The sequence below is a fragment of the Monodon monoceros genome, unplaced genomic scaffold (genome assembly GCF_005190385.1).
Source record: "Monodon monoceros isolate NGI ecotype Baffin Bay Population unplaced genomic scaffold, NGI_Narwhal_1 Super_Scaffold_7, whole genome shotgun sequence".
NCBI lineage: Eukaryota > Metazoa > Chordata > Mammalia > Artiodactyla > Monodontidae > Monodon > Monodon monoceros.
The window spans coordinates 11,432,016-11,454,274 of record NW_021703784.1 but is presented as its reverse complement, the minus strand read 5'-3'; the positions used below and the strand labels follow the sequence as shown (position 1 = coordinate 11,454,274).

At 47.9% G+C, this 22,259-nt stretch overlaps 1 protein-coding gene across 7 annotated transcripts in view; it reads left to right on the top strand.

Annotated features, from left to right (window-relative positions):
- Positions 1–22,259, top strand: part of TECTA (tectorin alpha) — an 82,078-nt gene that overhangs the window by 35,453 nt on the left and 24,366 nt on the right. For 6 of the 7 annotated variants that reach the window (XR_003791421.1, XM_029207745.1, XM_029207744.1 and 3 more), the window contains 4 exons: positions 466–1,039; positions 5,719–6,320; positions 13,922–14,483; positions 21,425–21,624. Coding sequence is in view for 6 of the 7 variants with exons in the window: in XM_029207745.1 (XP_029063578.1) it covers positions 466–1,039; positions 5,719–6,320; positions 13,922–14,483; positions 21,425–21,624 (1,938 nt within the window). In the remaining variant the exon portion in view is untranslated. The remainder of the gene's footprint in view (positions 1–465; positions 1,040–5,718; positions 6,321–13,921; positions 14,484–21,424; positions 21,625–22,259) is intronic. The other variant, XM_029207750.1, reaches the window with a different exon arrangement.

The window sequence follows — 22,259 nt, the reverse complement described above, 5'->3', positions numbered from 1 at the left end:
TTATTCCCATTGACACACTGGCAGAAATTAATTTATCAAAATAATAATAGGTAGATAGGTGGATGGACAGCTAGATAATTAGATATATACTGTGTGCTTCCAAGGGGCTGAGACACAGGAAAAGTAAAATTTGAAGGGAGAAGAAGAAGGCAGGACGTCGGGGACAGGAGGAAGCCACACGTCTACGGTGACTGTTGCTCACACTTCAGTTTTGTTTGGAACTAGCTTAGGGTCTCACACACACACAAATAGCAAATGTGTTGGATCAGAGGAGGCTGGAAAGAAAGAAACAAAGGTGCCCATGAAAAAAACAGTTGATGTCTGTGTGGTTTCCGCACACTGTCAGCTTCTCAACCTTACTCCAAGGGCTAGTCATGGGGCAGAGCCACGTCTTTATTCACAGCCTAGGAAATTGTGGGCACCCTGTGTGTATCTGGAACTGATGATAGCGATTTGAATTTTCAGGTGAACAGTCAGGAAGTGGAACTGCCTTTTTTCCATCCTTCGGGGAAGCTGGAAATTTATCGAAACAAAAACAGCACAACCGTCGAGTCCAAGGGTGTCGTGACCGTGCAATACTCAGACGTGGGTCTGCTGTACATCCGGCTCTCCACCGCCTACTTCAACTGCACGGGGGGCTTGTGTGGCTTCTTCAACGCGAACGTCAGCGAGGAGTTCTGTCTCCCCAATGGCAAGTGCACGGACAACCTGGCGGTGTTCCTGGAAAGCTGGACCACTTTTGAGGAGATCTGCAACGGGGAGTGTGGGGACCTGCTGAAGGCCTGCGGCAACGACTCAGAGCTGCTGAAATTTTACCGCAGCCGTTCCATGTGCGGCATCATCAACGACCCCTCCAACAGCTCCTTCCTGGAGTGTCACAGCGTGGTCAACGTCACCGCCTACTACCGCACCTGCCTCTTCCGCCTGTGCCAGAGCGGGGGCAACGAGTCCGAGCTCTGTGACTCTGTGGCCCGGTACGCGAGCGCCTGCAAGAACGCCGACGTGGAGGTGCAGCCCTGGAGGACCCACGACTTCTGCCGTGAGTTCGGGTGACGCCATGGGGGCGGCCGGCCGGGGCGGGGCATTGATAACCGAGACCGCAATCGCACTCGAGGACAATCTCATTAACCCTGTGCGTCTTCCCTAGTCTGATGTGTCCCCTGGAAGGCTCGTCCCCCCAGGCCAGACTGTTGCGCATCTTTATTGTTGTTTCTAATCACACAATCCCTCTTCGTTGTAGAACAATTAGCTACTGACCCTTGGTTATATCTAGCAGAGGGAACACATCATGTCAAAGGACCGGAAATCTTTGTGATGGCTCAGTGGGCGCCTTCTCTCTTGGCAAGGCAGGACCCCATTCATTTCAGCACATGGTGATCAGTCAGGGTGCCTTTCCCGGAGTAGAGATTAGCCCCGCTCCCCAGGGCAAACCTGACAATGGTTCTTGAGAGAGTCCCATGGGCCTGGTTGTTCATTTTGTGCCCAGAGTATCTGACCCCTCTCAGCAGTACTTATAGTAATGGGAATAATTGCTGGGAAGATGAGACATATAATCCCCTCGGTTCTGGGCGAGCCCAGGGGGAGGAGTAAATGGAAGGGTAGAAGGAGAAGTGGCTGAGGGCGGGACCCAGGCCTGGAGGCAGGACTGCCCCACCTGGACCACATCTCCCACCCCTTCCCCACCAAGAAGGTCGGCCCTCACGAAGACCAGCGCTACCACTGAGATTCCATCCTTTACATCTGGTTATGTCTCTTCCATTATATTTCTTCCTACCTAAGTTTGTTTATTTTTTTAACTTTTTATTTTGAAATAATTTTAAAGTTACAGAAGGATTACAAGAATATCTATATAGCTTTTACCCAGATGACCTGTTGTTAGCACTTTGCCCTGTTTGCTTTGTCATTCTCTCTCACTGACTCTCTGTTTGAAGGGAAGTTGCAGACATCATGCGCCTTTGCCCCTAAATACGTTAAGTGTATATTTCCTTAGAATCAAGACACTCATTCACAGCCCAGTACAGTTACTGAGTTCAGGAAATTTAACACTGATGCGATAACTTAGTATCCACGTCAATTTTGCCCGTTGACCCAGTCGTGTCCTTTATGGCTTTCCCCTACCCCTCAGTGCAGATCTAGTCCGCGACCACATGGGGCATTTAGCTGTCATGTCTCTTTGGTCTCCTTAAGTCTGGAACAATTCCTTAGCTTCTTTGTCTCTTATGATCTTGTCATTTTTAAAGATTACAGTCTCCCCCCTTTTGAAATAGAATGGCCCTCCATTTGGATTTGATGCTTCGCCATGGCTGGGTTCTGCTCTACATCCCACCCAGCCCCCTGCCTAGGAGAGGCATGTTTTCCTCATGGTATCAGGTCACATGTGGGGCACACTCTGTTCAGCCTCCTCTCACTGGTGATGGGCACATTGATCCCCTGGTCAGGGGTTGTCAAATATCACCACTCTGTGTCGCTACGTTTCTGTCTTGTGACGGATGAGCCATCTGTGGGGAAGTACTTTAAGACCATGCAGCGTGCTGCTTGTCATCACAATCCCCCTCCTCGGCTTAGTGCCCACTGAGGACTTTTGCTTGTACTGATCTTCAGCATGACGATTACATGCTGACAGTTTACAGCTCCAGCACTCTCTCCACTTGTACCCGTCAGCAGATGTCATTTTACTGTAAGCAAGAGCCCTCCTATCTCTTCTGCCTGCCTGTCCCCCATCTATCATCCATCCACCCATCCATCCATCTATTTATTTACCTCAATCATCTATCTATCTTAACAACATGGACACACAGATTCCTGTTTGTTTCAATGGTTTGTGTTTCATATCACATTTGTTATTTTGGCATTAACATTATGACAGATTTGGCCTGTGGGTGCCCCTTCCAGTTGCCTCCTACGTCCTTCGGATATGCCTCTGTCGTTTTCTTACTTTCTAGATTAACGAGATGCTTCACATCACCTCTTAACCTTCGCTGCCCCAGCCTATAATCAACCATCACTCTGAAAAATCATGATTCATTTTGGTGGGGAATGTTATTAGAAGCTATGGTCTGGGTGAGGCTTACCCATTGCTATTGGGGTATCCTTACCTTGCCTCTAAGCCTTTGCAATAGTAACATCTTAGACAGAGCTAAGAATATCCCCCCGCCTCCCCCCACCACCACATATCGTTATTTAAAAATAATGCTCTGGTTTCTGAGCACTGGAAGTCCAGAGGAGCATATGGAATATCATCTCAGAGTTGGGCGGTTATATCCCTGGTGACCCTAGCCACACTGGGGGGGGATTAGTAACAGAGGCTGTGAATCTGCAGGTGGAATTCTGGAAGCATGCTCTTTTCATAAAGTCACCTAAAGGGAGGGAGGCTCCAAGGTTCCTACTGACCACCACATCTAGTGGGACCTTAGAATGCTTTCCCAAAGCCTTCTCTTTAACCCACTTCCCACATCCTCTTTTGCCCCACCTCTAGCTCGTCTAAACTGATCTCTGCCCCTGCTCCTGTACTCAACTTTCTAGTTACAGTTCATTCACATTACGGGATTACAGAGTCTGCCCCATACCAAATCCATTTTGTTGCCAGGCCATGTCTGTGCCATGCTTTTAGACTATGAACTCCTACCCAGCAGGAAGTGTCTCTGGTTTGTTTTTTTGTACTGCACAAAGCACAGCTTGGTGGCATGGCTCATGCGAAGGAAGTGTGGCGGGATGACAGTGATTCCCTCTTTTTCTGGGTGCGATGCCTGCTGAGAATCACTTCTCCCCATCCTTCATCGGGGCCTGAAGAGCTGGAACAAACGCTCATAAGTGCCTTTTTTAGAGAGAGACTTGTGGACGGAAGCAGCCACGTGGAGCATGGCTTCCTCGGGTGGAGGGCCAGGGCTCACACTTGATTAATCAAGTCTCTGGGTACTAAGGGGTTAATCTGGTCAGGGTTTTGCGGAGTGGGGATTGGATTGAGTGACAGCTGCAAATCAGGAACACAATCTTCTTTGGACCTGGAGAGAGGCAACCACTGCTTCTGTGTTCAGATATTTTTAACCAGCTCTCGCTGGCAGAGCCAGGCTGCCCAATTAAGTAATTTCAGAGGCATTTCAGGAGCCAGGGGAAGTTTTATTACTTCATGTCTGCATGTTCCAGACTTTCAGACACATTCAGACAACACGATAAGTCATAAAACGAGAGCCATTTAAATAAGTCATGTTATTTGCTATCACCATAAACCTGCAGTCAGTGTTATAACATTCATAATTTAGAGACAAATGTGAAAATCGCTCTATACAGACATATTTAATCAGTGCCGAACTAGCCTACAACTAGTCAGTGGAGGTGGAGACAGTCCTTTAGCCCAGAGGGAAAAAAGATTGGCTTTCAGTCCATAGGGCAGAACTGTTGAGCTGGTACTTGTGGGCGGAACTATTATTGCCATGCAATTTCTCTACAGTGTCCTTTGTGTCCTTGGATTATAAAACCCTCTTAAGGAGTGATCGTATGCATAAGACCTAAAGAAAGCCTTAAAGGCAAGATCTTAAACTCCCAGGAGACGGTGACGACGTTCACAGATCTTTAGAGAACACAGACCTGTGGGTAGATTTCTTCTGTATTCCTGGGTTCATCCCGGCTCATGTCAAGTTTTGACAAACAAAAATAATAAAGAGACCTGGGAAGTTACACGGAATTCCATGGTGAGCTGCATGTGCCGTTATTGTATGTGCTGTGCTTACTGACGCACAGTCTTGATCTATCAAGGAAGGCTTCTGGGCAGAAGAGTGACTTGAAATGAAACTGGGAGGATGGGTAGGATTTGGCTCTGTGAAGGCCGTGCAGGAGGGGCAAAGGGTGTGAATAAAGGACGTGGGCAGGACCATGTGCTGAGGTCAGTGAGGAGGTGGAAGGGGTCAGAGGACACCAGAAGCAGAGAGATGAAAGACACAGGGAAGGTCCAACGTGTAGAGTAGAAACACCTCCATGAAACCTATCTGTAATGGAGGGAAGTGTAAGAAGGGAAAGGGTGCAGTGTTTATTGAGACCCTACTGTGGGCTTGATATATTAGGTTATTAACCCTCAGAACAGCAGTCCTAGGTAAGTACTGTCCTTATTTAATAAGAGAAGAAACTGAAGCTCAGAGATGGTACCCACAGGTCTCTACAGCCTCAGAGCACTTGTTCCTTCCAGGACTCTCTTTCCGGAGTCTTTGAGTCAGGAGACTCAGAGTCGGGAGATGCAGATTCGAATCTCTCTCCAGTACTTATCAGCTGGATTAAGTCACTGAACTTCAGTTTCCTCACTTATAAGACAGGGGTGATATGACTGTCCTTACCATCCAGATTGTTGAGAAAATTACACTAAAATGCCTAGAACAGTGCCTGGTGTGCCGCAGGTGCTCAGAACAGGCCCATCGCCTCAGAATCTTCTACTTGAAAAGCTAAGTGCACTAGAGGAGCACGTGAGTGAGGGGCTCGCTGAGCCTTGTGGATCACCCCAAATGAGAATGGCAGTGGTGCTGATCACATGGCATTTGCTGAGCTCACCGTGCTGGACAAATAAGTCACATGCAGCTTATATACCTGCACGCACACATGTGCCCCCACACTGTGCACACAGCCATACATGCACACACATGCACACACCCATGCATACCAATGAGTGTACACAGACTCTGTCTCTGACCTCTGTCCCTTTCTCAATCCCATCTCCTCCTCACCCACCCTCAGCTCTGGACTGCCCGGAGAACAGCCATTTCGAGGAGTGCATGATGTGTACAGAGACCTGTGAGACCCTGGCACTGGGCCCCATCTGTGTGGACAGCTGCTCCGAGGGGTGTCAGTGTGACGAGGGCTATGCCCTGCAAGGCAGCCAGTGTGTCCCCCGGAGCGAGTGTGGCTGCAACTTTGAGGGACACCAACTTGCCACCAATGAGACCTTCTGGGTGGACCTGGACTGCCAGATCTTCTGCTACTGCAATGGCACAGACAACAGCGTCCACTGTGAAAACATCCCCTGCAAGGGTGACGAGTACTGCATGGAGGAGGGCGGCCTCTACTACTGCCAGGCCCGCACCGACGCCTCCTGCATCGTCTCGGGCTACGGCCACTACCTGACCTTTGACGGCTACCCTTTTGACTTCCAGACCAGCTGCCCGCTCATCCTGTGCACCACAGGAAGCAGGCCGAGCTCAGACACGTTCCCCAAGTTCGTCGTCACAGCCAAGAACGAGGACCGGGACCCGTCGCTGGCCTTGTGGGTCAAGCAGGTGGACGTGACCGTGTTGGGCTACAGCATCGTGATTCACAGGGCCTACAAGCACACGGTGCTGGTGAGCGGTCACAGGCCAGACCCCAGGAGGGGAGCCGTGGGGATGTGAGGATAGGGGTCCCGGGTCAGCAAGTCAGGCTGCAGCTGAACCAGGCAGGTCCAGAATCCAAGGAAAAGCAGAGGATGTTAGAGCAGAGAGGGGCCCTGGAGACTTCCCATCACTTTATCTTACAGATAAGGAAACAGGGCCCTCAGAGGGAAAAATACCCAAGTCACAGGCACCAAATTAGGAACAGAGCCAGCTGTAGGAACGGTGCCTTTCATATCGTAGCAGAGTGTGTTGGAGATGGCACAGACCTACATGGAGTCCCAGCTTGGCTACACTGAGCGGCCTCAGACAGTCGCTGTGTGTATACGAGAATGTGCACCTAGCATGGACTAGGCGTCAATAAGTGGTACTGCTGTCTAATCCACCTCCTTCCCTTAGCTGAGATCAAAATATTTGCCTCCTCGGGCCTCCTGCTGCCTCTTTCAGTCTCCCTTTTGCTCCCAGGGGACCTGGGAGTTCAGGAGTTTTGTCCACATCTGGAGCACCCTGGGGCTCCCTTGCAGTCTTCTTACTTTTCACTCCCTTGGCCATGAAGACAGGAGCGGGTAGGGGCTGAGGAGTTCCATGCACTCCGAGTCCAGCCTGAGGATGTCAGCTGCAGCCACAGGCCGGCCACCCCTCCCCCAAGGGCCCGCCCTGAGCAACACTTGGGACACCAGCAAGCCACTGCTTTAGCATTTTGGAGGAGCTGACTTAGGATGTCAACCTTTTAACACCATCCTCCCAGGTCTGTGGTGTAATTTATCTCTAAGGAGATTCCTCTTCCTCTCATATACATTCCCTTTCAAATTCTGAGCTGTTAAAGACTTCCTTGGGCAACTCTGCTGACTTCTTTCCTTCCTTAGAATTTTCTTTAACCCCCTTCTCTGACAAAGAGAGGTTTCTGAGCTTCTTAAACTGTCCTCCCTTTCACGTTTACTGGAAAGTATGCCTTCTTAGCATCTAAGATGGAAGTCTCACTATGAACATTCTTCTTCCTTTTCTTGGGTATTTTACCCAAACTGCCATTGGTACCCTCTGTGTTTCACCTAACAGTTGGTTCCTCTATCATTTATGGCATTAATCGTACTGTATTTTTCCATGATGTTCATGTCCAGCTCACTCAATATTCATAGTGGACTCCTTGAGGGCAGGAACCACACATAATCCATCTTTATGTTAAATGAATATACTGTGTGCTATGACACTCAAAGCATTTGTCAAATGAACAAAGGAGATAACATAATAAGCCCTTTCTTCCAAGGTTCCTACGACTTTTATTTTGCTGCTGGTCACTTCTTTAGCACTTTGAGAGATGAAATGACCACCTGGACAAGTTAGGAGTGTATCAGATGCCTTGCTTTTAGCCACAAAAGATTTCCAACAGATGTCCGGATAGTCAAAGTCGCTCTTTACAATAACTTCCCTCTCCTCCATTTTCATCAATTGTGTTAAAACAAACACATCAATCATTTTGTCCATGTGGCTGCATCATATTTGTCCTTTTCTCCTTTGCTCCTCCTCTGACATATTTCTACCCTTAGATTTACAATTTTGGATATCGTTCCTTATCTCTGTGACATTCAACACTCTTCCACCTTTCTACCTTTCAGGGTTTTTCTTCTTGTAAATTATAATCTGCTGACAGGCCCTGTCCCATCCAGTGTACTATGGAAGCGTATTCTCTGCCCTGTGTTACACGCTCTCAACGTTTAGGTATACAGACATCTGAGGCTGCCCATGTTTTCTGACCCAGTTATTTTCACATATAGACACTGGATCTTCATGAACACTTGTTCTTTTTCCTGCTCTCCCTTCTCTCCTCGCCAGTGGCTGATTCTCTTCTCTCACCAGGTGTTTCCCTCCCTTTGGGTCAGCTCACCTTCCAGGCGCGTGTCTCATGAGATGCACTCACACCTAAAGTCGAGAGCCATGAGAACTACACAGCTGGTTTTTTCCTCCCACAAAGAAATGCAGAGGGAAGGGTATATTAGTTCTTAGGGCTGCTGTCACAAAGCATCACAGACTAGGTGGCCTGAAACAGCAGAAACCTATTCTGTTACAGTTCTGGAGGCCAGGAGTCCTAAACCAAGGTGTCCTCAGGGCCATGCTCCCCCCGAGGTCCTAGGGAAGCCTCTATTCCAGACTTTCCTCCAGCTTCTGGTGGTTGTAGGTGACCCTTGGCTTGTGGCAGCATAACTCCAGTCTCTGCCTCCGTATTTTCATGGCCTTCGTCCCTCTGTGCCAAATCTCTCTCTCCTTTTAAGGACACTAGTCATTGGATTGAGGGCCCACCCTTTCCCCGCACGATCTCATCTTAATGATTACATCTGCAAAGACCCTATTTCCAAATAAGGTCACGTTCACAGGTCCTGGGGGTTAAGACTTCAATATACCTTTTGGGGGGACACAATTCAGTCTACAACAGGGAGTAATTAGAGAGTAATGGGCATGAAGGAGGAATTGATTAAAGGGGTGGGGGGACCCTTTCCAGGGCTCTTCTTTCTAGGTCACCAGATGTCCAAAATGCCCAAGTTGGGAATAGAGTGTACAGCTTTCAGATCTCTTGACAGAAAGACCAAGTTCAGGATGCTTGAAGGTTCTTTCCTTCTGGGGCCTAGGGGATAGATTTAGCATTTACTTTGAATTATTAATATGCATTACAGGATCTGCTTGTTCAATGATTTGCGTTTGTTTTTCCCATGATGTTATTATTAGTCACCATCTCTCCCTGAGAGAAGAATAACGGCCGTCATAATGACAGAGCGCGGTGAAGCGCCAGGCAAAACACGGCACAGAGCCCGGGTCACTGCTGGTACTTGCAAAAACGGAGGTGACATGAAAGTGACTCCTTGGGACACCGGGTCCCTCTGTGATTCTGACCTTTCTCGGCATTAAGCAGTACTGAGGATGTGGGGAAACCCACCAAGCCGAGGGAAATTAGAAATAAATATGCTATGTTTATACCATCCAGGGAGTAGGGGTAGGCGACAGAGGTGAGCCACTCCTGGGCACCGCAGAGCCCACGCCTCAGCCGTCCACAGCCCGAGCTCCACAGAGACGGCCTCTCTCCTCCATCTCCCTCAGGCTTCTGCACAGCCGGGTCCTGCATGGTCCAGGCCGAGGTGAAGGCTCTCAGGACCTTCCAGAGCTGGTGTTTTTATCACTGACTGCCCACCCCGTGGCCATGAGAGAAGAGGGAAGCTTTGAGCATCACTCTGGCTCAGTTGCATCTGATGGGCTTGCATTGACAGGCTGTTCTGTGCCAAGCCCTTCGGGTAGAAACGTGAGTCAGACACGGCTTCTGTCCTAAGGGAACTCAGGGTCTAGTGGGAGAGACAGACGTGTTTGCACGGAACGTCAGCGTGATATGAAGTTCCAGAAAAATGTGACGTGCAGTGGGGAAGGGGGGTGTGTCATGAGAGAACAGGTTGCCTGAGCCGCCTGGGGGGATGGAGGTAAGGCTTCTGCAAGAGATGATCCAGACCTGAGCCCTGAAGGCATCCACTGGCCAGGCCGTGAAAGAGGCAAAGGGCGTCCTAGGACAAGGAAACGTCAGTGGAGATCCAGGGCGGGGGTGTGAAGGGGACCTCAGAACAGCTGAAGAACAGCTGTAGCAGCAATCAAAGCCAGTTGTTTAAAGGAAAGCTCGCTACTGAAAAGCGAATATGTTGCCTTATTTCCAATACTTCAGTATTAGAAACACATTTCCCCCACTCATCCCCATGCCCTGCTCTCTTCCTCCTCTGCGCCGGCCTCTTCCATCCATCCTTATCCACCCCTCCCTTCCTCTGCCTCTCTCTTTCCCTCCGTTTCACAGGGACAGACAGGGCAGTGATGTAGGGGTGGAGGTCGCATTCCTGGGGCCTGAGAGACAGGGAGAAGCTGGGCAGACCTGTCTGCGTCGAGGCCTTCCTTTTCCAGGTGCTCCTGGGCAGTGACAGGACTCGAAGGCCTTGAGCTGTAATCCAGGCACATGGCCTCTCCAAGGTATCGCCCCCTCCTTGACACCCAGTAGCCAGGAATAGAGAATGCGTAGAAACTCAGGAGGAAAAGCCAGCCAGCACGCATGAGCCCTTGGGTGCTCAGCCTTTAGTTTATTCGTGCGAGTTGTCAAGGCTTGTGGGAGTCCCCACGGCCTCTGCTTCCCTCGGTGACTTTGCACACCTGTGCTCTCTGTCTCTGGGCCTCCCAGGTGAGAAAGTTATGCTCACCAGGCACGATCTCCCTCTTCCTCTTCCCCCCTCCATGCTGTCTCTGAAATGACCCATCACCACGCCCTCTTCACCTCCTGTCCTCTTTCCAGAGAACGAATTATCTCTTCCCCTCTCCATGGCCACTCTCCACCTACACCATCTCTTTTTGGCCCTCTCAGGCTCTTGCCTGTCTCTCATCTCCTCCCCCTCCTGTGTCTTGGGCTTTTCTCTTCAACCCATAAACATATTCATTCTAAGATAAACCTTGACCCCGATTCAATCCAATCCCTCTTCTAACCAATCCCTCTCCTCCCCTTTCCTACCAAACTCCCGGAGAGAGACATCTCTGCTTCCATATCCCCTGTTTGCCGTTTAACCTCTGCGACCTAGCCTCTGGTATCATCACGCTACTGAAGTTCTCTTACTAAGATCACTGGCGACTTCTTCTTTGAAAAATGAATGAATCCTTTTCAGGCTTGATTTCATGGGACGTTATAGACGAGGCCCTCCGTGGTCCAGGCCCTCCCCGCCTCTCCATCTTCATCTCCCATCATCCCCAAGGTCACATTTTATGCTCCAGCGTCATTCAATTGCTGTAATTCCTCATATTTATTAGGCATTTCCCCTCCTCTTGGCCTCAGCTCAGGCTACACCCTTTTCTTGGGATTCCCTTTTCTTCACTCTCATTCCATTTTTTGTTGTTGTTTTGTTTTGTTTTTAATTTTTATTGAAATATAGTTGATTTACAATGTTGTGTTAGTTTCAGGGGTACAGTAAAGTGATTCAGTTATACATACATATATGTGCGTGTGTGTGTGTACATGTATATATACATACACACATATATATATAGCCTTTTTTTACATTTTCCCTTCCATTATAGGTTATTACAAGATATTGAGTAGAGTTTCCTGTGCTGTACAGTAGGTTCTTGTTGGTTGTCTATTTTATATATAGTAGTGTTTATATTTTTTAAAATCTTTATTGGGGTATAGTCGCTTTACAATGTTGTGTTAGTTTCAGGTGTACAGCAAAGTGGATCAGTTATACATATACATATATCCACTCTTGTTTAGATTCTTTTGCCGTATAGACCATTCCAGAGTATTGAGTAGAGTTCCCCGTGCTCTACAGCAGGTCCTTATTAGTTATCTAGTAGTGGGTATATTTGATTCCCAAGCCCCAAATTTATCTTGACTGGACAACATCACTCAGCCTTCAGGACCGGATGTGGGCACCATCCTCTGCGGGCATCCCTGATTCTGTCCCCAGGCTGAGTCTGGTGCCTGTGCATCTATTTATCTCTATCGTTGCTTTCATCAGATGATGTTATTATTACCTGTTTATGTACTTGTCTCTGCCACATGCCTGTGAGCTCCTAGGGAAAGAGCCCTATGCTTTATTCCAGCGTTTAGCACGGTGCTTGGTGCACAGTAGTGCCAAACTGATGGCTCCTGGATGAATGAGTGAATTCTGCCTGGACCAATATTCATAGGCAAGGAGATCGCTGAGTTGAAATTTGAAGGGTGAAAATTGCCCCAGAAAAAGAGAGGATGGGGGAAGGACACCATTGCTGTCTTAGGTTGGTTCCCTAGAGGCAGAGTCTGAGGTGGGGATTCCTGAAAGTGAGGGAAGAACCAAGGGCAGAGAGCTCAGCGTGGATGTGGTCTAAGTTGGCCATCAGCCTGGGCCACCGGGAGCTCTGGTGCATGACCTGCACACAGAGTTGGTCCCCCGTGTTGGTCAGTCATTGGCCGAGGGCTGCCCTTAGGGTGGGGGTGGGGCTGGATGGGGGTGTCATAACCTCCTGGGCCAAGGGCCCCCCTTTTGGCCAAGGCCAGCTGCGAGTTATCGTTAACTCACAATCACAACTGCTAAGGATGGACACAGAAGGCACCACCACACTCGCAGCAAAGGAAATGGCACGTGGAATGGGGCAGCTCGGTCCATCTGGGGAGCAGCAAAGTGCTGGGTATGGCTGGGGTGGAGGAAGTGAGTGGGTTGGGCGCGAGAGGCAGGGGCCAGCTCCTGGAGAGCCCTGTACCATGTGCTAAGCGTACCCCACATTTTATTCAAGCTATGCAGGGGGTTTTAAGTATTAATTAATTGCTTACAATTGCATTAAAAAATATTGGAGAGGCAGTGGTGAGTGGCTGGAGGAGGGGGGCAGTACCGGGGTAGGGAGACCAGTCGGGGGCATATTCAAGAGTCAAGATGGAGGGTGATGAGAGTCTGAACTAAGGTGGTAGCAGTGGGGCTGGGGGCAGGGGTGTCAGATGGGAGAGAGATTAAGGAGGTCAGGAGGGGGGTTCTTTCCTGGCAGGGAGCAATCTACGACCACCACCCTGTGGGCAGCCACCTTCTTCTTTCAGGAGGAAGCCCAGCTCTCCTCTTAGCCCTCACAACAGTCTGTTTTCCATCAAGCACTCACCCAGCCAAGGGCTGCAGGATTTGGCTCACCTGCATCAAAATGGTTCAAGGGCCGTGCAGTTCCGGAGTTTGACTTAAGGGATTTCCTTGTTTTCTGAATTTAAAATCTGCGGGAGGAAACATGCATCCAGTGCCCTCTCCATTGTGCTGGGCGCCCAGCAGGGGGTGAGGGGAAGGTGGCTGTATAGATCAATAAAGTGTGGTCCCTGCCCTCAGATTGCTCCTAACCGTGTAGTGGAGACAGAGGTGTAGACAACCAGCTGTAATATAAGACAGATGCGATGTGTGCTTCAGTAGCAGGGTACACGTGCTTGATCTTGGCCAGAGGTGCAGGAGAACATGAGAGAAGTATAAGTAACATGTTCTGGTTGCCCAGACGAGGGAGTGATTCTTCCTGACCACCAGCTCCGAAAATCCTGCCTTATAGAAGAGCCGACATTTGAGCAGGGTCTGGGGGATGAGAAGGATATTGGCAGGTAAAGAACGGCATCCTAGGCAGAGGCACCAGCAAAATCATGTCATTCCTCAGGAAAAAGAAAATCCTAGAGGAATTAATAAATTGGGGCTTGTCTAAGAGAAATCCACAGTAAAGCTGGAAATAGAAACACAAGAGTTTTAGGTTTGGGTATTTTAGTCTAAACTTTAACTGAATTCTTATTACCCTCTCATTACCTTGGAGAAAACAATTTGAACTCCTGGAGGGAATAATGCTATAAACAGAAGGCACTGAAATAAATAGGTATATTCATGTACAAAGGATAGTCATTTAAGTCTGTTCAAATCCTAATAATAATAGTTGAGGGAGAGAAACAACACTAAATGCAAAGATTTCATTCAACCTGCTCCAAACCCCCGTGGGGCTGCCTCTCAGAGGCTAATCATTAGAAGAGCGGGGCGGGGCTGCCTGGGCCACCTGTATTGTCTGTGCCCACCCTCTTGCTCTTGCAGGTCAACAATGAACGGCTCTATCTGCCCCTGAAGTTGGGACAAGGGAAGATAAACATCTTTTCCTTTGGCTTCCATGTGGTGGTGGAAACTGACTTTGGCCTGAAGGTTGTGTATGATTGGAAGACCTTCCTGTCCATCACGGTCCCTCGGGGCATGCAGAACATCACCTACGGCCTGTGTGGCCGCTATAACGGCAACCCCGAAGACGACCTGGAGATGCCCATGGGTCTGCTGGCCTCCAGCGTCAATGAGTTTGGACAGAGCTGGGTGAAGAGGGACACCTTCTGCCAGGTTGGCTGTGGCGACCGCTGCCCTTCCTGTGCCAAAGTGGAAGGTTTCTCCAAAGTGCAGCAGCTCTGCAGCCTGATCCCCAACCAGAACTCAGGCTTCACCAAGTGTCACAGCAAGGTCAACCCCGCTTTCTTCTACAAGAACTGCCTGTTTGACTCTTGCATCGATGGCGGCGCCGTGCAGACCGCCTGCAGCTGGCTGCAGAACTACGCCAGCACGTGCCAGACGCAGGGGATCGCAGTGACCGGCTGGAGGAACTACACGTCCTGCTGTGAGTCCTTCCCGTTGTCTCTCCTTCCATCTTGATTGGTGTGGGCAGGCCGGTCATCCAGTACAAGTCAGAGCAAACTGAGTGGGGCAATTTCAGGAAATGCACTTTGGAATTGAGTTTGTTACCTGAAACAAGAGATTGAACCGCCTGGAGCCTCCGTTTTCTTATCTATAAAGTGGGGTTAATACCGCTTATTCCCTGTATTCCTCTGAGGATGAAATAAGATCACATACATAAAGCACAGAGCAGCACACATGGCATTTGGGCTCAGCAAGGGCACGATAAGATTCTAACAAAGGACGAATCGAGGGAAGAGTGAGTTAGTAGATTGCTTAGTTTGTTCTAGAACCTCATGGACCCATCATTAAGTGTACTGATAATTTATATACTTTCTCTTAGTGTGTTTTTCTATTTGATTCATATATGTCATATATCCGTCTCTGCGTTGATGAAATATAGCAGAATGTTAAAAGCATTGGAAAAAGAATTAGATACACCTAAAATTAACATTAATATTGCACATCAACTACATGTCAATGAAAAACAAGAAAAAGAACTAGAGCTCCTGGATTCTAGCCTTGCTCTGTCCTTAAGGATCGGTGTGACTTTGAAGCATTTCACTTTTCCTCTCTGGTCCTTAGTTTCCCCCTGATAATGCTCTGCCTACACTCTTTATGCTACAGAAACGTCAGGAGGATCAAACTGGGTAACTGAAAGCCTAGCACACTCCATGCATGTTAAGTGGTATCGTTAACATTCGTGGCTCGCTTTGAGCCAAGCCCAGTGCTACACACTTTATCAACATTTGTTCCTCCATAACCCAATTAGGGAGAAGCTGAGACTCAGAGGAGTTAAGTAATTTGCCTAAGGCCCTACTATCTCAGTGGCAGAGTCAGGGTTTGACCTTCCAGCCCCAAAGCTCCTGCCCTCAACTCATACACTTCACAGTGGAATAATTTGTCTGCATTTAGCACATCACAATAGGAAAAGATGGGGAAGAGAAACCAGTATTGGTCTTCGGCCAATCTGCCTTGGTCTATTTTCCCATCTCAATCTCATTAGCTATAGCAAATTTCTTTTAGGCCTAACTGTGTGAAAAAGGCTACACATGGATGCTGAATGCAAAGAGCTCTAAATAAATGATCCAGCAGGGGTCCCGGAGAGTAAGCTCCCTTTTCATCCTGGCAAAGGGAGATTTGGATAAAAAACCAGAAACAGTGTTGTCGTTTAATGCTCACACAGTTCATGTACATCCCACATAACTGGATTCATGTAGATTGGGAGGACAGGGTGGGAGGAAGTGGGGGCGGGGGGAAAGATGCCATTTCAGCCATGCTCAGTCCCTGAGTGAGGGGCTGGGGGGAGCGATGCCAGTAGGAGTGACTGTCCAGACTAATTGGCCTCTGGTGACTTTAGTAAAACAAATATGCCTATAAAAACGTCAGGGTCTGGATAAATCTCTAGAGCTACTCTGGATTCACTGGGGTGAGCTCAGTGGGGCGAGAGAGCTTGCCTTCCTCTAAATCAGCACACCAGGCTGTAGACACAGGGGCCTAAAGATGGTGCAGGACGGGGAGACAGTTTGAGGAAGGAGACACTGCCTGCTGCCTCTTGAGACCTGCTACAGGGCGTTCCCTCTTTTCCTGTGGCCATGCCATGGCGACTGCACTGCTGTGTGGCGTGGCTGGGATGGGGAGCGAGGGGTAGTGTATGCCCACATCCATTGCCTCCAGCTGCAATGGGCAGGGAGACCGTAGGGAAGAACTGTTTTTAGAGGAGGCTAATTCCAGGAAGTCTCACCTTAATTTATGGATATCAATTTTTGTCACTCACAGGAAAGAAAAGGAAGCAAGTTCGTAAGCCCTTATGACCTTACCTTTGAGGAGGAAGGTCCCCTACTTCTATGCAGCTTGGACTCACGGGGCTGAAACTGGTGCAGGATGGGGAAACAGTTTGGGAAATGGATACCCTTCATAATGCATATGAAAACTATTTTTCTTGTCCGTCTGTCCCCTCCACCAGCAACTTTTCCTCTCCCCTCCTCAAAGTTCTGTCCAAACATCGGTTGCCTACTCTATACACCGTCACAGGGAGTTCCATCCAAGGCACTCAGAGCAGAGTCTGTCCTGCCTCACCCTTGGCCACGGGCCCCATCCGGGCCTAGATAGCTGCCTGCCAGCAAGGCCCAGGCCAAGCGTCCTTACCACGAGAGGGATAGACCTTCCCCCACCTTGGCATTTCAGGACAGGGGCCAAGATCCAAAAGAGAGCTCCTGAAGAGGTGGTGGTGGTGACTGGCAAAAAGAAAAGCTAAAATAAGAGAAAGAAATTATACTTTAAAGACGGCGTGTGGGTGGAGATTGGGGGGGCGGACACAGTTGGAGACAGCTTAGTTTTCCATTTTGAATTTCAGAACAGAGAAAAGCCGTGGGAGATGGAGTCCTAACTCAGCCAATTCAATCTGAGAGATCAGTGAACACAGGCTGCCTTGAATACAGTTGTTTGTAACCATATCTGAAATGACGTTAATCTCTGAGAAGCAAGGGCAGAACAGCATCCCTCTGCCCACCCCCCGCTTCTACTAAGAATTAATCCATTTCAACACTCACATGTTGAGATATGAGAATGGTGTTTTCAGGAGAAAAAGGATTAAACCAGAACTGCCCATTAAATGTACGATTTATTGGTAACAAGGTAGAATGCTGTTGTTTTTCAATGATATTGGCTGTTCCTATCAATGGGATAATTTATTACTCAATTACCTTCTTTGCAAATGCATTGGAAAACTCCTTCACCCAAGTTGAACAAACAGACTTGGGGCGGGGGGAGGGGGCGGGAAAGGGAGGCCGATTGTCTTAATTACTAACCCATCCTTAAAATTCCTTCAGCTGAATTTGTCATTCTTTCAATCCCTTAATGGGGGACTTAAAGTAGAGCACTGGATGGTGAGGGTACGGTAAGAGAAGCAAATAGCAAATGCACAGCAGGTATTTAGCTCCGCCCGCGTGCCAGGCACTATTCTGAGTGCGATATGAGTCCTCACTCATTGACTCCTGTAACTTTACAGCAACCCTGTAAAGTAGGCACCATTAATAGTCCCATTTTCTAGAGGGAGAAACTGAAGCTCGGAGTGATTCAGTGACTTTCCCAAGGCAAGTGGCTCGGGTAAGTTGGAAAGTGCCTCCAGAGACAGTGCTCTCCCCCTGTGCAGTACTGCTTCTCTTACCCTGGTCAGGCCAGGAGGCCCTGAGGAGCTGGGGAGCCCGCAGGTACTGCAGAGGGTGTACAGCTCTGTAGGATCAGGTCTGTGAAGGCATGTACCAACCTCAGTGGGCCATCGTGAGAATTAACTGTGATGATGTCTCATAAACCAGGCCACCTGGTGCCTGACATCTGGTACGTGGTCAGCCAAGTTTGAGTATCATTATCATTTTCTCTTTTATCAGAGGCAGCTTTGGCTACTTCAGAGTCCTGGGTCCAAAGTCTGGTAATTAGGGGGTTTCTTATATATTTCTCTGCAAACTCAATAAATTCTAGTGGAACAACTTTTAAAAATTCCTATTACTATTACTACAACTGCTCCTACTATTAATAACAGAAGCTTTCATTGAAGTACCAGGCACTGTACCAGAAGCTTTGCAAAATCACACTTCATTTTATCTTTACTACTTATTATCCCCATTTTACAGATGAGGAAGCAGAGGTTTAGTGAGAGTAAGTAACCTGCCCAAGGTGACACTGCTAGTTAGTTGCAAAGCCAGGGCTCAAACAAGGTCAGTTCTATTGCACTGCTGCATTGCTCCTCAGAGGGACCCACACATCCTACCCACCTTGGGCACAAAGGCTACATCAGTCCACTGGCCACAGCAAGAGACACGTTCGTGACCGTGATAGAAATCCAGGTGTAGAGACGTCATCACTCTCAGCTCTTAGTACTTCATTTGGGTGGAGAAAATCAGAATTAGGAATTTGGAAGTTTGTTTTCAAGAATCAAATATTTATTAACCACCTGTCATGTTCTTAGCACTATTTTGAGGGCCCTGGAAGAATCAGAAGTGTAAAATAATGAGTTTATTGTCTAGTTGGAGAAATAGGACCAGCATACTTGAAACAACAGTGGACATCTCTAAATCGATAGTATATCTTCCCAGATATTAAAATGTATTGTAGAGTTTCAGTAATTAAAACAAGTCAATACCGGCACATTCCCAGAAAGACCAACCAGTGGACTGATGAGGAAGTCCAGAAACAGGCTCAAACACTAAAGAGAAATTAGTATATAGTAAAGCTGGCATTTCAGATCACTGGGGGGAAATGTACTATTCAATAAGGGACAAACTAGCAGGCAGAAAACTATTTAAACACTTCCTTCATTTCCTCAATCAAAAATAAAGTCTGGGGGTGTAGTGGTGGGATGAATTGGGAGATTGGGATTGACATGTATGCACTAATATGTATAAAATAGATAACTGATAAGAACCTGCTGTATAAAAATTAATTAATTTAATTAAATTAAAAAGAAAAGAGAATGAAAAAAAAATAAAGTCCAGACAGAACCAAGATTAAACATAGAAATTTAAGTTATAAAACTACTAGAAGAAAAACAAAGGAGTCTTTTTGGTAATCTTGCAGTAGAGAGGGACTTTCTAAGCAAAATGACCAAAGCCATAAGGGAAAACCTGATAAATTTGATTACTTTAAATTTTTAAATTTCTACGTGGCAAAAACATAATCAAAGCCACAAACATACCAAAAAAAAAAAAAAAAGAAGAAGCAAAGTCAAAAGACAAATGATAAATATTTTTAACACATGACAGACAAAAGTCTATTTTTAATTTATAAAGAGCTTTTACAATTCAATAAGAAAAAAATTCAACCAACACAAAATGTGCAAAGGATGTGAAAAGGCAGTTCACAGGAAAGACATACAAATGGATTACAAACAAATGAAAAGACAGTCAACCTCACAAAGAATGCACATGAAATAAGGACATAGCAGATATGGCATTAAAATTGTTTTATTGTGGTAATACAGACATAAAATTTACTATCTTAACCATTTCTAAGTGTACAGTTCAGTGGCATTAAATACATTCATATTGCTGTGCAACCATCACCACCATCCATCTCCAGAACTCTTTTCATCTTGCAAAACTGAAACTCTGTACCCACTAAATAATAACTCTCCATTCCATAACATTCCAATAATTCTCCGCACCCCACACCACCCCACACCACCCCAGCCCCTGGCAACCAATGTTCTACTTTCTGCCTTTGTGAACTTAACTACTTTAGATACCTTGGAGAAGTGGAATCATACAGTATTTGTCTTTTTTTTTTTTTTAATTTATTTTTGGCTGCATTGGGTCTCCATTGCTGTGCGTGGGCTTTCTCTAGTTGCGGCGAGCGGGGGCTAGTCTTTGTTGCCGTGAGTGGGCTTCCTGTTGCGGTGGCTTCTCTTTGTTGCGGAGCACAGGCTGTAGGCACGCGGGCTCAGTAGTTGTGGTGCATGGGCTTAGTTGCTCCGCGGCATGTGGGATCTTCCCAGACCAGGGCTCGAACGCATGTCCCCTGCACTGGCAGGCGGATTCTTAACCACTGCGACACCAGGGAAGTCCCCCAGTATTTGTCTTTTTGTGGGTGCTTTATTTCACTTAGCATAACGTCCTCAAGGTTCATCCTTGTAGTATACTGCAGAATTTCCTTCCTTTTTAAGGCTGAATAATTCCATTGTATATAGACATTTTGCTCATCCATTCATCCATTGATGGACACTTGGATTGCTTCCATGGTTTAGCTATTGTGAATAATGCTGCTATGACAACGTGTATAAATATCTCTTTGAAATACTTCTCTCAAATCTTTTGAGTATATACCCAGGAGTGGAATTGACAATAAGTTCGTTTGTACCATTTTTTTAGATTCCACGTATAAGCGATACCATATGATATTTGTCTTTCTCTGTCTGACTTACTTCACTCAGTATGACAATCTCTAGGTCCATCCATGTCACTGCAAATGGCATTATTAGTTTCCGTAAAACTTTTAAGCAAACCTATCTTTAATGATTGGCTAACACTTACTGAACACTTAGTTGCTTGGCACTGTTATAAGTACACAGACTCACTCATTCCCTCCCAATGAGCCATGAAGTGGTGCTGTGGGTATCTGTGTTGTACAGATAAGGAACTGAGGCCCAGAGAGATTAAGTAATGGCTCCAGTCTCTTACAGCTTGGCTCCAGAGCCCACGCTCTTCACCAGGACCCCAACTGCCTTCCAGAAAAGCATCTACATGCATTTGAAAACCACAGAACATAGCTGACATGGGTCGGTCTGTATACACAGGCACACACAAAGTGCACGTTTGCCTTCTCAGAAATCAAGAGGCTCAGGGGCCTACCGTTTATAAACTACTGTCTTAGAAAAAGGTCCTGGAAGTTCTGAGTTGGTATTGGTATAAGAGTAAGGAGTTCTGCAGATAAGTTGGGACTCCACCTGGGGCTTGAAGAATGCAGGATTCAGATAGGCTGGGAGGATGAAGCAGGGGTTGGGGAAGGGAGATCAACACACCTGGGGACCTAAAGGCAGGAGTGAATATGGGGCACCCCCGGGGGGCCATCCAGTGACTCACTGGAGTCAAGATGCATGTTGGGAGATGGGTTTAAGGCAACAGGTTCTAGAGGACCTCAGGAAACAAGGCTGAGGACAGGACAAAGATGGTGTGAGGAGTCTTGTCACCTCCATCTGCTCTTTGGTCCATTACTTCCACAGGGATAAGTCAGATAGAGGCTTTCCATAAGCAGAGAGAGTAGGAAAGAGGGAAGGTGGCAAAGCTTCCTCCCCGCCGGGCCTCCGTCTCCGCAAGTGGGTGAGCGATGGGCCAGAGGAAAGCGTTGACCGTCCTGGTGACTGTCGATCTTGACTCTCGTCTCCCGTTCCAGCCGTCACCTGCCCTCCCAACAGCCACTACGAGAGCTGCGTGAGCGTGTGCCAGCCCCGCTGCGCCGCGATCCGCCTGAAGAGCGACTGCAACCACTACTGCGTGGAGGGCTGCCAGTGCGACGCCGGCTACGTCCTCAATGGCAAGAGCTGCATCCTGCCCCACAGCTGCGGCTGCTACTCTGACGGCAAGTACTACGAGGTAGGGGTGCCCCGCCCGCCGGGTCCTCCTTGCTGGGCAGCAGATTTCTCTCCCGCTCCAAGAGGCGGGCCACGGTGGACCCATCTTCCCACTTGATTACAAAGATTGTGGTGTGGATTCGCAGGGAGGCAGAGCGGGGGGCCGAGAGGTCAAGGACAGGTCTGGTGAGGCTCTTGCGCACGGAGTACCGGATTGGGAAACATGTTTGGGTCTCACTCTCCCACCCTTCCTCGCTAGCATTTGTGTTTCTCTCTCCTCCACGCCTTTCTCTAGGCCCTTCTGATTTCTTCTCCTGTAAATCTTAGTTAGAAAGCTTCTGATGTGGCTACTGTTTGGAGATAGGATGGTGGTGAATCTGACATTTGTAGCTGTCTCAGCTAAGGACACTTTTAACCGCAAAAGATAGAGCTTGAGGCTAGCAGATGGGGCTTTCCCTCTTCTGCTTATTGCAGCTCCATTAGAGAGAGTGAGGGCTGCCATTTCTGCATGTGTCATTTGTCACTCTAGTACCGTCCCCCGAGAGTTGTGTCCTACCCTCTGCTTCTCTCTCTTTGGGGGCTTCACATAAAGCTGATGAAGATGCCCTTCTTTGAGTAAAACATACTAGCTCACAAAATCATTTACTTTTCTACCCT